Raw genomic sequence first — 12270 nt, 5'->3', positions numbered from 1 at the left:
TCTCACTCTAACCCTCCCTTCCTTCTGCGTGAGAGTTGGCAGCCCTGTTATGCCTTAGGTCCAAAAGAGGATAGAAAGAAAATACTTAATGGTCTTTGTAAGAAGATTTTAATAAGCTCTTCTACATTTAAGGTAAATTGACATATTAAAGGCAAAATGCATCTTCAATATACAGATCTCTCCACACAACTGAAAACAATTGCACTTAAGTGATACATCATCCATACTGCAGGCATGTAGTTATAATCATTTTGTTTCTTATTAGTTAATCCTAAATGATATTTTCTGTAATTTCAGATGTCAACAGTGGGTCCAGAATACTCGTCGACAAGATCTCCTACACCGAACTACGGAGTACTTGTCAGCCAACTGTTGTCTTTGTTCTTTACACTTTGAACTTGACCAGTTTTCCAACAAGCAGACCAAGAACAGGCTAAATTGGAATGCAGTTCCAACGCTCTTTGACTTTCTTAACCCGCTGAAACGTCTGTCTTCCCAACGCAGGTTACTCACGAGGAAGAGTGAGAACCTCCCATCCCCACCAACGCCTTTAAAACAGCAAAGAGGCAAGTAATTTTTTTCCTTTTTAAAATAAAATATATTCTCTCACTTTGGCTAAATATGAAAAAATTATATCCAAACTGATATAATTGCTAGTGGTCAATATGTCATGGCATGTATGGTACTTTTATTTTCATTTGTGAAATGTTCACAAAACTATAATCACACATAAGACTACACAGTGTGGGCTGATGGAATGTGTACTAGTATTTAATTCAAGTAAGAACATCCATTTAAAACTTCCTCAAGCATAATTCATACAACATTTAAATTGATTTAATTTATAAAAAATCTTCTAAAAATCAAGATCATGATTTTCTTCTGGTAGATTGAAATTGGTGCATCACATCTATTTTTAATTATAATTAGCAGTACAGATGCACAACCTTTTATCCGAAAGCCTTGGGACCAGACACTTTTAGTAATTCAGAATTTTTCGGCTTTCGGAATGGAAGATTTTTAGCGTAGATTTTAACGGCTGGCTCAGTTGGAGAGTGCTCGGCTCATATCCGCAAGGTCGCGAGTTTGCGCCTCGATCCCGGCAGTTACTCGATCGCGGGTTTGAGTCTTCAATGTAGTTTTTTCTTGCAGAATAGGAGAGAATAGGGAGGGTTAGGCTGGGATCATTCTCTGCGAGATGATCTTAGTGCGGGAGACAAGTGTAGGAGAGGTGTACTGACTGTGTGGGCAGAACTTTGGAAGTGATTGCCCACCATTCTCAAAAGCCGCTGTGTCTCCCTGTCCCTGGGATAGCAGGGGGCGATCAAACAGCACAATACCCCCCTCCCCCTCCAACTCCCGGATGGGCCGCTACGGCGACAAGTGGCAGTTCGCCCACAACCCGAGCTGCGCCACCCCAAGAACAAGACGTACCTTGCACACCATCAGCTTCTGCCCCTACGGGGAGCGTGTTCCTCTGGAGTTGGAGCGGGGCTGGGCTGGAGTTGCTGATCTGGGATCTCCGTGCTTGCAGTGGGCCTGGGGGTCGGTGTCCGGATGAGGGGGCGCAGCTCGGGCTGTGGGCGAACTGCCACTTGTCGCCGTAGCGGCCCATCGGGTAGCGGCTTCTGGTGGTCCTGACGTCTCCGGCCAGTTTGCAGTTTTCCTCTGGAGTTGGAACGGGGCTGGGCTGCTGCTGGCTGTGGGTCTCTGGGATCTCCGTGCTTGCAGTGGACCTGGGGGTCGGTGTCCCGTTGGTCCTGACGTCTCCGGTGACTGGCACTGACCTGCTGGCATCGCCGACGTGAAGACAGTGCAAAGCCCCCGCGCCGGTGCAATGGGCGGGGAGCTGGAGAGGGGAGGGAAGGGGTCACACACATGGCCGGGAAGCAGAGGGGTGTAGGTGGGTTGAAACTGAAGGGAGCGACAATCTGCTGCTGCCTGCCCGCTGAGTTAAAAAGTTCCCACGCAAGACTCACGATACACTGTGTATCGTGAGTCTACCTGGGAACTTTTTAACTCAGCGGGCAGGCAGCAGCAGATTGTCAATTATTAACCCTCCCGCGCAATATACCCTCACCTTCTCTTTTATGAATGGGGATTTAGTTCCCCTTTCTTCGAGTACCGACCGGAGGTTCCGCTGTCACCTCTGCGGGCCGCCCTCGGTGAACGTCTTCAAGGACCTTTCTTCAAGGACCGAAAAAATGTCCGCTATTCGGAGCTTTTCGTTATTTGGAATTTCGGATAAAAGGTTGTGCACCTGTAGATGCTGATTTATTTACATGTATATGCTAAATCTTTTTCATTAGTATGCTTGCCATTTCTTTTCCCTTTTTCATTTTTTTTCTCTTGACAGTGTCACACAACATAGAGGCTGAACATTCTTACTGCTCAGCTACAGACAAAGTTCCTCGGGAAGAACCCAGCAGTGTTTCTACAACTCCTGAAACACCTGATCGTCAAATCACACCAAATGTAAATGACAGCAGTGCTCTGAAGAACGAAAGACAGCATACTTTCTGCCTCAAAAAAAGAGTACAACAGATTATATTATCAATGGGAAAGAATACTACCGAAAGTAAGACAATTAGTGACTTGATCAGAGGGGCTGGTGAATTTTTACAAGAACCAGCACTGTCTTTCTTTGCATCGCAGTTGCGTAATGCGTCCGGACGTAGAAGTGCAAGAGGAAGACGATGGAGTTATTCAGACAAGGTAGTTGCCTTGTCCCTTTATCACCAGAGTCCCCGAGCATATCAGTTCTGCCAGTGCATTTTCACACTTCCATCAATCTCATCACTACGTAGGTGGTTGTGCAATATTGAAGTGAGGCTTGGGTTTCCCCCTAAGATCTTTGAGCTTTTGAAAGACGGTTGCGGCGATGACAGAGAGGGATACATTATGTGTAGTCTCCTTTGACAAAATGAGTTTACGTGCAAGCCTCTCTTACAATATTACTGAGGATTCAGTAGAGGGTTTTGAGGACTTTGGATCCCTAGGGAAGACATCATGGCCTGCCAACCATGCTCTCGTTTTCATGGTTAGAGGCTTGATGGGGAAATGGAAGCAACCTGTAGGTTACTTTCATTCATGGGACTGCACAACGGCTGACAATCTGCAAACATTACTCAATGAATGTTTGCAGAAGGTTAAGGCTATTCGACTACAGCCTAAGGCCGTTGTTTGTGACCAAGGCCCACGCAATATTCGGCTCTACTCCAACTTGGGTGTGACGGAAGACCATCTTTTCTTCGTCCACGGGGGAACCAATATCCATTGCATGCATGACCCACCCCACCTGTTGAAAAACACTCGGTCAAATTTGGAGAAATATGGTTTTGAGGTCAAGGGAGAGGATGGCAGAAAAAAACATATCAAATGGGCACATATTTACACATTTTATGAGCATGATTCACAGCTGCCCATGAGAAAAGCCCATAAATTAACCAGAGGCCATTTTGTTTTAAACAGCTTCTCTAAAGTGAGAGTCAACAAGGCTGCGCAGGTGCTTAGCCATTCAGTAGCAGCAGGTGTCTACACCTATGCAGCTCTTGGAAAGTTACCTGGGGAGGCTGTTTATAAGGCAGAGTTTATTGAAATGGTTGATGGACTGTTTGACTCATTTAACAGCAGGTTTTACAAGGCCCCAAAATGTTAAGGAGGCCTATGTCAGAAAAGTCTGCACATAAGTCATTCTTTGAATCATGCTTGACTGTACTCCAAAGCTTGACAGTGCTTGGAGATAAAAATGTGTTGTTTGTCAAGGGATAGCGGCTTGCAATTTCTTGCATTTCGCAGCTGTGGCAGCACATAAAGGAAAGCACAGACGCCCGTTTTATGTTCACATCTCGGATCAATCAGGATGTTGTAGAGAATTTGTTCTCCACTATTCAGCTAAAGGGCGGATTCAGAGAAAATCCATCAGCGAAGGAGTTTCGATGTGCTTTTTGGATGGTTATGGTGGCTGAACTGATCAAGCCATCTGTGAGTGCAAACTGTTCCCCCGACTCAGACAAATTTATCTTAACATTGCAAACACTAACAAAAAACAGAGTCAAGAAACCATCTCCATCTATCTCCCATACCAATACAACGCAGTCGGCAGCATTTCACTTGATCTCCCTGAAGAGAATACACTAGCTTACATCGCAGGTCACATCTGTCACGGGATCATTACTTCACATGAACTGTCCTCAAAATGCCACACATGCAGAGAAGTTCTCTTACGAACTGATGCCACTTTAGTTGATCCTGCACTCATATTCATCCATCATTAAGCCTATGACACATCAACGTCTGACTTCAGCTCATTGATGGTGCCTTCGGAACACTTTCTTGGGTTCTGTGAAGTGTGCGAGCAAGTGTCCCGCACAGAATATGATGATGTTAACATGACCAGGGATAACATTTCCCATCCAATAAACACAGCAATACATAACACACAGCCATACAAAGACATGAACTTGTGCTGCAATAGAGTCAAGGTTAGAATTGTACCAATCTTTGTAAGTATCCGCATGCACTATGGACTCAAATTCAACAATAGAAAAATGCATAACATGACTGTTAAAAGGAGATGTCAAAAAACTTCAAAAAGTGGAACATAAGTAAAGTGCATAATTTTCAAACATTATTTATTTGAAGTAATACTATTCAAGTTCAAGTGAGTTTATTGTCATGTGTCCCTGATGGTACAATGAAATTCTTGGCTTTGCTTCAGCACAACAGAACATAGTAGGCATTGACTACAAAACAGATCAGTGTGTCCATATACCATTATTTTTATATATATATATATATATATATATATATATACACATGAATAAATAAACTGATAAAGTCAAATAACGGATAATGGGCTATTAATGTTCAGAGTTTTGTCCGAGCCAAGTTTAATAGCCTGATGTCTGTGAGGAAGTTGCTATTCCTGAACCTGGTCGTTGCAGTTTTCAGGCTCCTGTACCTTCTACCCGAAGGTAGCAGGGAGATGAGTGTGTGGCCAGGATGGTGTGGGTCCTTGATGATACTGCCAGCCTTTTTGAGGCAGCGACTGCGATAGATCCCCTCGATGAAAGAGAGGTCAGAGCCGATGATGGACTGGGCAGTGTTTACTACTTTTTGTAGTCTTTTCCTCTCCTGGGCGCTCAAGTTGCCGAACCAAGCCACGATGCAACCGGTCAGCATGCTCTGTACTGTGCACCTGTAGAAGTTAGAGAGAGTCCTCCTTGACAAACTGACTCTCCGTAATCTTCTCGGGAAGTAGAGGCGCTGATGTGCTTTCTTAATAATTGCATCAGTGTTCTCGGACAAGGAAAGATCTTCATAGATGTGCACGCCCAGGAATTTGAAGCTCTTGACCCTTTCAACCATCGACCCGTTGATATAAACGGGACTGTGGGTCCCCATCCTACTCCTTCCAAAGTCCACAATCAGTTCCTTGGTTTTGCTGGTGTTGAGGGCAAGGTTATTGTGCTGGCACCATATGGACAGTTGCTCGATCTCTCTTCTATACTCTGACTCATCCCCATCAGTGATACGTCCCACAACAGTGGTGTCGTCAGCGAACTTGATGATGGAGTTCGCACTATGACTGGCTACGCAGTCATGAGTATAGAGTGAGTACAGCAGGGGGCTGAGCACGCAGCCTTGAGGTGCTCCTGTGCTGATTGTTACCGAGTCTTGACAAGTTTCCACCAATACGAACAGACTGTGGTCTGAGAATGAGGAAGTCGAGGATCCAATTGCAGAGGGATGCGCAGAAACCCAGTTCTGCGAGTTTGGTAATCAGCTTGGAGGGGATGATTGTATTAAATGCCGAGCTGTAATCAATGTTGTCCAAGTAGTCCAGAGCACAGTGGAGGGCCAGCGAGATCGCGTCCACCGTTAATCTGTTGTGGCGGTAAGCGAACTGCAGTGGGTCCAGGTTTTTGATGCCCTTTTGAAGCAGGTGGGAACCTCAGACCTCAGAAGTGAGAGGTTGAAAATGTCCGTAAAAACTCCAGCCAGTTGGTCCGCACAGGTTGTTTATCTACATAGTGTGAAATTTTGATTGTTACCCACACATAATCATGCCAATGACGATTTATTTATCTATATTACTAAAACTAAGATCTTGACCGCTTTCGACTTTCAGTTTCTTGATTTACGAGAGAACGCCGCCACTTATGGCCGTCATTTTTGGCAACCTCACTCAGAGTCCCAGGGGGGAGGGACTATAAAACCCGGAAGTGTTGTGCCTCACTCAGTCTCTGCGAGACGGAGGAAGCGAGAGGGTCACAGCTTTCTGAGCGGCGAATAACACTGAACGCACGTCTACTCCACGGTGAGTCCCCTTGATGTGGTTGTAAAGTGTTTGCCAAATTGTCTTGGCTTTTAAAGACTCTTCAGAAAATGCGTTGGCTGCTTGCAAAGTGTTTGCCAAATTGTCTTGGCTTTTAAAGACTCTTCAGAAAATGTGTTGGCTGCTTGTAAAGTGTTTGCCTAATTGGCTTGGCTCTTAAAATCGTTGCAACAGTTTTCGGATGGATAACGCGGCAAGATGGTGCTGAGTGCGTCATTTCAGGTTCGCGGCAAGATGGCGCTGACTGCAGAAGGCACAGAGTGAAGACACCGCTGAATAATTCAAGAGAGCTGACTGCTCTGTCAATGGTGAGTGTGTTGGACGTTATTTAAAGCATGTATTTGCTTCAGCAGCAGCAGCCTCTACAGGAGGATTTCAAACGTTTGAGTGAGTCTGTGTGTGTGTGTGTGTGTGTGTGTGCGAGTCTCTGTGTGTTAGTGTGTGTATATATGCGTGTGATTGTGTGTACATATGCGTGCTTATATAAAAGCATGCTTCATTGAATGATGACTTCTGAGATAAATTTAACAGATTTTCTTGGTTAAAATTTGACCGTTGAATCTCTATATTTAAATTGTCTCCTTTCTTTATCAACAGAACAGAATGAGACATAAAGACGCAGTGAGCAGCAACAAGAGACATAACAAGAAAGAATAATTCTCATCTTTGACATTTTAAATGTTCTTATATTTTAAGAGTTATTCACATTTTAAACTTTAATAAATCCTTTTTCCACTTTTCATGCCTGCGTGTTCTTCATCACAATGGGAACCTAATGGGCAGGAATGGATACTCTGTGGGAGAGCCACTTAGAGCAAAGATCCTATAGCGGAGCAAGATGGACCACTCCTGCGAAAAACACGTCGTACGGTCATGGGCAGATTAATGAGTAATTATAGGACCCATTTCCGTAACCAGCTTCCGTCCATCTTGCTTCTGCCCAAAGATAGGATCTTCGCTTCCGCCTCTGCACTCGTATCCAAAGATCCTATAGCGGAGTAAACATAGAAACATAGAAAATAGGTGCAGGAGGAGGCCATTCGGCCCTTCGAGCCAGCACCGCCATCATTGTCATCATGGCTGATCGTCCCCTATCAATAACCCGTGCCTGCCTTCTCCCCATATCCCTTGTCTCCACTAGCCCCTAAAGCTCTATCTATCTCTCTCTTAAATCCATCCAGTGACTTGGCCTCCACTGCCCTCTGTGGCAGGGAATTCCATAAATTCACAACTCTCTGGGTGAAAAGGCTTTTTCTCACCTTAGTCCTAAATGACCTCCCCCTTATTTTAAGACTGTGGCCCCTGGTTCTGGACTCGCCCAACATTGGAAACATTTTTCCTCCATCTAGCTTGTCCAGTCATTTTATATGTTTCTATAAGATTTCCTCCTCATCCTTCTAAACTCCAGTGAATACAAGCCTAGTCTTTTCAATCTTTCCTCATATACAGTCCCGCCATCCCAGGGATCAATCTCGTGAACCTACCAAAACCGTACACAATACTCCAGATGTGGTCTCACCAGAGCCCTACACAACTGCAGAAGAACCTCTTTACTCCTATACTGAAATCCTCTTGTTATGAAGGTCAACATTCCATTAGCTTTCTTCACTGCCTGCTGTACCTGTAAGCCAACTTTAAGTGACCGGTGTACAAGGACGCCCAGGTCTCGCTGCACCTCCCCCTTACCTAACCTAACTCCATTGAGATAATAATCTGCCCCCTTGTTTTTGCCGCCAAAGTGGATAACCTCACATTTATCTATATTATACTGCATCTGTCACGCATCTGCCCACTCACTCAACCTGTCCAGGTCACCCTGCAACCTCTATAATCTTTGATAGGATCTTTGCTCTGCACTGCCGGGGCGAGGCAGAATGGCGGCTGCAGGCTTAAGGGAAGAGTTGACCTGTGCGGTGTGTCTGGGCTTGTACCAGGACCCTGTGGCACTGCCCTGCCAGCACAGTTTCTGTGCCAAATGTATCGGCGATGCATGGGACCATTCAGTGATCAGGTTTGGGGTCAACTGTCCTCAATGTCGCAGATGCTTCAACCCCAGGCCCAGCCTGGTGAAGAACCACACTCTGCAGAACATCGTGGAGAAGTACAGCCGGAGCCAGCCCACTGCCCCTGCTGCCCGGCCCAGTCCCGTGATGTGTGATAACTGTATCGACAGCCCATCCCCGGCTGTGAAGACGTGTCTCAAATGTGAAACTTCCTTCTGCTCCCACCATCTGCAGCCGCATCTGACCAAGCAGGTCTACAAGGACCACGGGCTGATCGAGCCCATTGCCGACTTCACCACCAGGCAGTGCCCAACTCATAAGAAGATCATTGAGTTCTACTGTGAGCAGGACCAGGAGTGCGTGTGTATGTCCTGCACTGTCATCGGGAAACACAAATCCCACTCACTACTGACTCTGGAGCAGGCAAAGGACAAAATCAAGGTGAGCAAAGTTCTTGAGGAGTTGGTACCTCCAGTAAATGATCCGCCGGGCTCATCCACAGATCTGATGGGACTTTCATAAAGTTTGGAAAGATTGCAAAGGTTGTCTGAGTTTAAAGAATAGTTTGGTTGGGATTATCGTGTTTGAGGTCGAGCTTTAGTCAAGATAGATGTCCTTGTCTCACCCCGGTCACCCTCCTCCCCTCTCCCATCAAGCAAGAGGTACAGAAGTGTGAAAACGCACACCTCCAGATTCAGGGACAGTTTCTTCTCAGCTGTCATCAGGCTACTTAACCATCCTATCACCAACTAGAGAGCGGTGCTGACTTCCCATCTACCTCATTGGAGACCCTCAGACTATCTTTAATTGGACTTTATCTTGCAATGAACTTTATTCCCTTTATCCTGTATCTGTACACTGTGGACGGCTCGATTGTAATCATGAATAGTCTTTCCGCTGACTGGGTAGCATGCAACAAAAAACCTTTGCACTGTACCTCAGTGCACGTGACAATAAACTAAACTAACTTACATAAACTGAACAAAATTAACTAAAATAAGGATTATCCAGATATTCCAGGGATGAGTTGAGGTTCTGGGAGATGGCATCTGTCGTGGCTCTGTTCTGTGAGTTGGTGAATTTAGTGGATCACGTTTGTCGAGGAGACTGATGTGTGATGTGTGCCATGACCAGCCTCTCGAAGCACTTCATGCTGCTGGATGTCAGAGCCACTGAGTGGCCGTCGAAGTATAAATGGTTATTGTGATTTTATTTGTGAAAAGCAACACTGAAGATAGACACAAAACATCTGACCAAAGATGCCCCATCTAAGCTAGTTCCATTTGTCCACATTTGGTCCATATCCCTCAGGCCCCATTCTCAATCACGTGTCTGACCAAAAAATATGAAAAATAGTGGAATACGCCTCTTCTAATTCTGAAAGAATTACAGGTATATTGTTTTGTACTGCATATACGATTCATATTTTTTGTCAAAGTTTATCAAGTGAGTTTTTTATGTTATGCTGACAGTGTCTGTTTTGGGTCAGAGGTCAAATAGGATTGGTCACGTGTGTGACCTCACGGGGGAAGTTTTTTTCTCCATAACTCAGTTTTATCTTACAAACTCTGTGAATTTTAAAAAGTTAGATTGTTCATATCTTTAAGCAGAAATGTATTATAGTTCTGTAGGTAGGAAAATAGCAATGAATAAGATCAATCCTTTACAATAATGTTTTAATGTATTACTTTATGTGATGGCATCTGGTCACGTGTGTTCACTTTCCAAAGAATGGCTCCTCTAAACAATAGACACTAGGTACAGGAGTAGGCCATTCGGCCCTTCGAGCCAGCACCGCCATTCAATGTGATCATGGCTGATCATCCACAATCAGTACCCCGTTCCTGCCTTCTCCCCATATCCCCTGACTCCACTATCTTTAAGAGCCCTATCTAGCTCTCTCTTGAAAGCATCCAGAGAACTGGCCTCCACTGCCCTCTGCGGCAGATAATTCCACGGACTCACAACTCTGTGTGAAAAAGTGTTTCCTCGTCTCCGTTCTAAATGGCCTACCCCTTATTCTTAAACTGTGACCCATGGTTCTGGACTCCCCCAACATCGCAAACATGTTTCCTGCCTCTAGCGTGTCCAAACCCTTAATAATCTTATATGTTTTAACAAAATATCCTCTCATCCTTCTAAATTACAGAGTATACAAGCCAAGCCGCTCCATTCTCTCAGCATATGACAGTCCCGCCATCCCGGGAATTAACCTTGTGGACCTACGCAGCACTCCCTCAATAGCAAGAATGTCCTTCAAATTTGGAGACCAAAACGCCACACAATAGGTGTGGCCTCCCTAGGGCCCTGTACAACTGCAGAAAGACCTCTTTGCTCCTATACTCAACTCCTATTGTTATGAAGGCCAACATGCCATTCTTTTTCTTCACTGCCTGCTGTACCTCATGCTTACTTTCAGTGACTGATGAAACCTCTCCTATTCATGTGCTTGTCTAAGTGCCCTTTAAATGTTGTTATGGTACCTGTCTCAATTGCCTCCACTGAAAGGGAAGCTTGTTCCATGTATACACCATCCTCTGAGTCAAACGTTGCCCCATAGCTTCCTATTCAACCTTTCCCCTATCACATTGAACACATATCTACTAGTTCTTGCTTCCTCTATCTACACTGTACGTTCACCCTCACACTATCAATTCCCTTCATGATTTTATACATATATAGATCACCCCTCAGCCTCTTGCGCTCCGGTAATAAAGTACTAACCTGCCCAATCTCAGGCCCTGAAGCCCTGGCAACATCCTCGTAAATCTTCTCCGTAGTTTAATGACATCCTTCCTGTCGTAAAACTAGGTGACCAAAACTGAACAAAATGTTTGCAAATGTGGCATCACTAATGTCTTGTATAACTGTGACAGAACTCAACTTCTATACAATCCGACCTCTCTGTCCTGGGTCTCCTCCATTGCCAGAGTGAGCAACACCGGAAATTGGAGGAACAGCACCTCATATTCCGCCTGGGTAGCCTGGCAACATCCTCGTAAATCTTCTCCGTAGCTTCTCCTCCAATTTTGCTAGGCCTTGCTATCTCCTCCCCTTCCTTGACCCTCGAGCTGTCTCCTCCCATCCCCCCGCCCTCGGGCTCCTCCTCCTCCCCTTTTTCATTCCTTCTCCCCCCCCACCCCCTATCAGTCTGAAGAAGGGTTTCGGCCCGAAACGTCACCTATTTCCTTCGCTCCATAGATGCTGCTGCACCCGCTGAGTTTCTCCAGCATTTTTGTGTACCTTCTATACTCAATACGCTGACTGAAGAAACTATCTTTAATGTCCTTTTCTCTCAACCACATCCTACCCAAGGCCATTTCTGTTGGAAACACCTTTTTTCTTTCTTGATTTCTTTCTGGCAATGCACTTGAGTTGAGATTAGTTTGTGTTTGCGTTTAATTTACTGTCACATGTACCGAGGTACAGGGAAAAGCTTTTGTTGCGCGCTAACCAGTCAGTGGAAAGACAATACATGATTACAATTGAGCCGTCCACAGTGTACAGATACATGATCAAGGGAATAACATGAATAACATTTAGTGTAAAATAAAGTCCAGTAATGTCCGATCAAAGAGAGTCCAAGGGTCACCAATGAGGTAGATAGTAGTTCAGGACTGCTCTCTGGTTGTGGTAGGATAGTTCAGTTGCCTGATAACAGCTGGGAAGAACCTGCCCCTGAATTTGGAGATGTGCGTTTTCCACTGTAGCTTTTCACTGTACCTCAGTACATGTGACAATACACTAAACTAAACTCTACGTTTTCACACGTCTGCACCTCTTGCCTGATGGGAGAGGGGAGAAGAGGGAGTGACCGAGGTGCGACTCATCCTTGATTATGTTGCTGGCCTTGTCGAGGCAGCCTGAAGTGTAAATGGAGTCAATATATCTCCTGTTTCTTGTGTCCCTTCCTGAAACATTTCCGCT

At 45.2% G+C, this 12270-nt stretch overlaps 1 protein-coding gene and 1 long non-coding RNA gene across 4 annotated transcripts in view; both read left to right on the top strand.

Annotated features, from left to right (window-relative positions):
• The first annotated feature begins 6714 nt into the window (after nucleotides 1–6714).
• LOC116980284 lies at nucleotides 6715–7080 on the top strand. The gene is made up of 2 exons (XR_004413921.1): nucleotides 6715–6894; nucleotides 6943–7080. It is a non-coding gene; the product is annotated as an uncharacterized LOC116980284 (long non-coding RNA).
• Nucleotides 7081–8106: 1026 nt separating this feature from the next.
• LOC116980283 (E3 ubiquitin/ISG15 ligase TRIM25-like) overlaps nucleotides 8107–12270 on the top strand; it is a 39297-nt gene continuing 35133 nt past the window's right edge. The window contains exon 1 of one of the 3 annotated variants that reach the window (XM_033032351.1): nucleotides 8107–8784. In XM_033032351.1, coding sequence (XP_032888242.1) covers nucleotides 8215–8784 — 570 coding nt within the window. In that variant the 5' untranslated portion in view covers nucleotides 8107–8214. The remainder of the gene's footprint in view (nucleotides 8785–12270) is intronic. The other 2 variants (XM_033032355.1, XM_033032354.1) reach the window with 2 other exon arrangements.

This window comes from Amblyraja radiata, chromosome 14, assembly GCF_010909765.2.
Source record: "Amblyraja radiata isolate CabotCenter1 chromosome 14, sAmbRad1.1.pri, whole genome shotgun sequence".
Classification (NCBI taxonomy): domain Eukaryota; kingdom Metazoa; phylum Chordata; class Chondrichthyes; order Rajiformes; family Rajidae; genus Amblyraja; species Amblyraja radiata.
The sequence above is the reverse complement of the archived record's forward strand: the minus strand, read 5'-3'. Positions and strand labels throughout refer to the sequence as shown.